The sequence below is a fragment of the Nestor notabilis genome, unplaced genomic scaffold, assembly GCF_000696875.1.
Source record: "Nestor notabilis isolate BGI_N333 unplaced genomic scaffold, ASM69687v1 scaffold30230, whole genome shotgun sequence".
NCBI classification, from domain to species: Eukaryota; Metazoa; Chordata; class Aves; order Psittaciformes; family Psittacidae; genus Nestor; species Nestor notabilis.
Genome location: NW_009912956.1, coordinates 701 through 5,733, shown reverse-complemented (window position 1 = coordinate 5,733; position 5,033 = coordinate 701). Strand labels below are relative to the sequence as shown.

Below are 5,033 nucleotides of genomic sequence, written 5' to 3'. Positions count from 1 at the left end.
CCCCCCACCCCCCAAGAGTATTTCCTTGTTGCAAATCAACTTGCTAACCCCAGTGCGGTGCTGCGCCAGCACACAGTGCCAGGGCTCTGTATTTACTGCTGCACGTGGCCTTTTCATCTGTGCCTCAGTTTCCCCTTGTGTAGAAGGGGTCAGCAGCTCCTCCCTGTCTCTGTGTGATGAGACCCAGGCTGCCTGGGGCTCGACGCTGCCAGGTGATAAAACCTCCCAGGACAGGACCAGGATCACATTAGGGCTTTCCTCTGACCAAGATGGGCTATGAGGACCAGGGGTGGGATAAGGTTGGTACTGGGGAGGTGGGATCAGAAGGATGCTGAGCATGGTAGCACATCCCTGATGGAGATGAGCCCAGGAACAGCTCCGTGCTCTTCCCACTGCCTCCTCCACACTGCCTGTGACACAGCCCATGGCCCACATCCCATTGCCACTTTGACACAGCTGGATCCTGTTATCACATCCTCCCCATCCCTCGTCCCTTTTCTAGACTAAACGAACCAAACACTTTCAACTTCCCCTCATCAGTCAGATTTTCCATGAAGGGCTTTTTGCTCTCATGTCCAAACCTGCTGTGTCCCCTTCTGAACTGCAGGGACATGGGTTCCAGTCCATGGAGACAGGATCCAGCCTGGATGATGGGATCCAGCCCATGGAGCTGGGATCTAGCCTGTGGGATGGGACAGGTCCAACCTTGGGGACATTGAGAGGGATGTAGAGGGGCAGGAGCATAAGCAAACATGTGATTTTAGAGTTTAGCCATGGTTTTATTAGCTTTTTCTGCACAAAGAGCTGCAATTCCTGTGGAAGGAGCGGGTGGCACGTGAGAGCCGCTTGCCTTCAGCAGCGCTATCCCCCGGGGCTGCACCCAGCCCCTGCCAACCTGCTGCCTTTTTCCAAAACATCTCTGCACATTCTAATGAAATGGCGTCAGCCTGCGGGGACCACGCTGTCTCCTGGGATGCTCAGGGCATGATCCCCAGCCAGACCCCTCCTGCAGCTCCACCGTGACGTCCCCCATGAGCCCTCCAGCAGTTCACAGTGGCCGTGACTTGGTGATTTATCTCCAGCATGTATTTTATGTCCTCTTCCATCATTTGAAGGCTTTTATCCACTCTCACCCATCAGGCTGTGCTGCCCAAACAGGGACTTGCAGTGTCCCCATGACCTCCTCGTGGCTCTGCTCACCCCTGTCTCCTTTTCTCTGTCCCCAAAGATCCTGTCTAATGTTGCCATCTACCTTTGTGCCATCACGGTGGGCACCATGTCCTACTACATGGCTGACCGCAAGCACCGCAAAGCCTTTCTCGAAGCGCGCCAGTCTCTCGAGGTCAAGCTCAACCTGGAGGAGCAGAGCCAGCAGCAGGTAGGAGCCACGGCTGGGCAAGGTGACAGCATGGGGACAGGGCAGGGGATGGCGATGGGACACAGGTGTGGCTTTGAGAGATGGATAAAGCACCCACAGCCTGCACCCTGCATGGTGCTGAGGGGGACAGGAGGACCCATGGTGGGAAATGCATTTGCAGCTTTGCACCCTATGCCAAATGTGGGGACTTCCCATGTGACCATCCTCTTCCAGGGTCTGCCAGCTCCTGCCATGGCCACTACCAAGCTATCCCCATCCCTGAGCATGGCCACAAAGCAGGTCCCCATCTCCAGGCAGGCCACATGGCATGTCCCTGTCATTTGGCACAGCCACACAGCATGTCCCTGTCCCCAGGCACAACCATATAGCAGGTCCCCATTCCTGAACGTGGCCATGCAGCAGGTCTCCATCCCCAGGCAGGGCCACATAGCATGTCCCTGTCCCCAGGCAACTGGGGACTTTGTCACTTGGCAAGTCCCCATTGCTGAGCAGGGCCACGCAGGAGGTCCCCATCAAGCCCCAGCCATCTCATGGGCTTCTCCTGCAGCAGACCATGATGCGAAGGGCAAGCTGGCAGCAGCAGGCACAGCCATCTGCTCTCACCTCATCCCAGGGGCAATGCCTCTGTGGCAGACCACCATGTACATGGCTGTGCCAGCATGGTGCAGTGGTGACCAGGCAAGAGGATTGGTCAGAGGGGAGCAGGCAGTGTGGTGCCAGCCAGCTCTTTCAAAACCCTGTTGTCTCCAGCCGCCGTCCAGTGATGAGCTGGGCTAATTTTAGAACCTTATCTGGGGCCTCTGTCCCCATCTCTCACCTCTTATCTGGTTGATCCACTGCCAGCAATTTGCTCCCAATGGCAACAAGAGACACGTGGCGGGGCCGGGCCAGTGCTGCTGCAAAACCTGCATGGACACTCTGGTGTCTAATACGGGGTTAGGTACAGGGAGGGTTTTAGGTGAGGGGGCAAACCCTAAGGCTGAGGGATGCTCAGAGTGAGAGTGCCTTGGAGGCTCCAGTTCGCAGGTTTAGAGGAGTATAGGAAGGGACATGGTTTTATTATCACATAAGCTCTGTTTCCTTAGGGAATTGAGCTAAAAATAGCCTGTGATCTTGCAGGAAAGGCTGCTAGCATGAGGCCAAGTGGCTTGGGGCAGAGGGGCCGCAGAGCAGGGAGCAATGCTCGCGGCCAGATCCATCCTCCCTCCCTCCCTCCAGGCCATCGACAGTGGCTGAACCAGCAGTCCCACAGGCAGAGATAAGGTTAACAGAGCTGAGAGTAGCTGAAGAGCTCCTGCACTCCTTCCCACCAGCACTCCCTGGGGATGGGGACTGGGATGGGGACACGGTGCCGTTCCTCCAGCAACAGCCCTGCTGCGGCTGCGCACAGACACCCCCAGTCCCGGGGGAAAACCCACTTCATTAACGAAGTTACTTACATTTAGTGCGAATCCCCACGCACAGCCACGCAGATCTCTCTCTTCTCTGGCTCTGGGGCTGCAGGGCCAGCAACAGGTTCCATGTCCCCAGCTAGGCTTGATCCTCCTGGGGGACCTCATTTGAGTCCTACACCTGGATCTGGGGCACTCACCATGCTTTTGAATTGATAAATCCTCCCTGGTGTGCTTTAATCCCAGTCCCTACAACCAGCCCTGACCCAACCGTGGGCAGGACAAGCTGGGGCAGCTCACAGGGACCTTGGGGACATTGGTGCAACCCCCAAGGCAGCTCCCAGCCCCATAGCCCAGATTTGTTTGGGCTGATAAAAGCTTGGTCAACCCAAAGCATTTTAATTCTCTGTATTTCACCTGCAGAAGGCATCTGGGGAGCACACAGAAACTGAAGCTCATCAGCCAGTGTGCAAATAAGTGTGTGGGACTGTCCCTCCCTCCCACAGCTCCAGGGACAGGGCAGTTGGTGGCTGCAGTACCCCAAAACTTCTACTCTCCCATTCTCCCCTGCTGGGATTTAATCCCACTTGCAAAAATCTCAATGAGAACTTACAAAATAGGAAGGAAAAGGATAGAAGCAGTGATTGGTATCACCAGGAAGGCACTGTCAAGGGGGACCTGCCACCCATCTGTGAGCATGGGTTTGGGTTGCGTTGATGGCTCCCAGCTCCCTGGGGTGCCCTGGGACACTCTGCTCCAAGCTTACTCCTCCCACCTGCAGGAAAAGCTCCTGTTCAACCCATGGCTCCTTCCCCATGTGTGGCTCAGAGCTTGGACTAAAGACCTGGCTGAGCTCTGGGATCCATCCAGGGATGGTCAGGTCCAGCAGTGAGGGCCCAGGGACTTGGAAATGTCACTTTGCTGCATGTGCACCATGTGTTTGGACTGTGCCTTTGCACTGCACATTTGCACCATGTATTTGCACTGTGTGTTTGCACCATGTGTTGCTGTGCTTGGCACAGGCCTGGCTTCGTGTCATGGCAAATTCTGTCCTTTGCCCCATCCCCAGGAGCGGCTGATGCTCTCCATCTTGCCCAAGCATGTGGCTGATGAGATGCTGAAGGACATGAAGAAGGACCCGAGCCAGAAGGAGATGCAGCAGTTCAACACCATGTACATGTACCGTCACGAGAACGTCAGGTAGGACCATCCTGCCTCTGTGACATCCTTGTGGCAAAAATGTGTATTGTGCTGTCTTGGCTAGAAATAAGGGGAGAGACTGGGGAGGTTTGCAGGTAAAGCGCAGTGTGACAGGGGACAGCCACCAGTCTGACCATGGCCTGGGGCACGTTTTTGCTCCAGCACTGGTTTGCAGAGCATCATTTTCAGCCACATCCCAAAACAGCCTTTCCTTTGGCACAAGTTCCCTGGTGCAAAGGGAGGGCAGGGAAGGGGGGTTCAGGAGCACACACATACACACATGGGGCTGATCTTCTCCCCATTGCTCCCAACAGCATCCTCTTCGCAGACATTGTGGGCTTCACCCAGCTCTCCTCCTACTGCAGCGCCCAGGAGCTGGTGAAGCTCCTCAACGAGCTCTTCGCCCGCTTCGACAAGCTGGCAGCCGTGAGTGTCCCTCCCTCCTGGCATGTAATGAGTGGGGCAGGTCTCAGCCACCACCTCACTCCAGCCCCAGCCAAAAGCTGCATCCTGGGATGAGGAGGTTAAAGTTTTAACATTATGGGATGCTGGAGATGCCCTGCCCTGTGCTGTAAAAATAGAGCTGGGAAGCAGGGGGGCCTCCCCCAGCCAGGGTGCAGCCGGAGTCCCGCTGAGCCCTGGGGGAAGGCAGGGTGGGAATGGAAAATCCGATGATTTATGTCCCTGCTGGGTGCAGGAGACTCTGTGTGGGTCAAGGTCAGCCTGGGAGAGGGATGGAGGCAGTGATGGGGTTGGGGGAGACACAGGTGATGGTTGTGGGGCTTACACTGTCCCCCCCATCCCCAGAAATACCACCAGCTGCGCATCAAGATTCTGGGCGACTGCTACTACTGCATCTGCGGGCTGCCTGAGTACCGGGAGGACCATGCTGTCTGCTCCATCATGATGGGGCTGGCCATGGTGGAGGCCATTTCGTAAGGGCTTTCTCCTTGGGGTGGGTGCCGGGTGGGCAGGGGGCACTGGTGGGCTGAGACGCAGCCTCTGCAAAACACCAACCGTGTCCTGGGCTGCATCACCAGCAGCGTGACCAGCAGGTTGGGGGA

At 56.5% G+C, this 5,033-nt stretch overlaps 1 protein-coding gene across 1 annotated transcript in view; it reads left to right on the top strand.

Moving 5' to 3' along the window:
- Positions 1–5,033, top strand: part of LOC104411622 (adenylate cyclase type 3-like) — a gene marked incomplete at both ends in the record, with an annotated part of 8,894 nt that overhangs the window by 3,164 nt on the left and 697 nt on the right. Inside the window, 4 exons of the mRNA XM_010022087.1 lie at positions 1,229–1,378; positions 3,839–3,969; positions 4,284–4,395; positions 4,777–4,904. Of these exons, the coding sequence (XP_010020389.1) occupies positions 1,229–1,378; positions 3,839–3,969; positions 4,284–4,395; positions 4,777–4,904 (521 nt within the window). The remainder of the gene's footprint in view (positions 1–1,228; positions 1,379–3,838; positions 3,970–4,283; positions 4,396–4,776; positions 4,905–5,033) is intronic.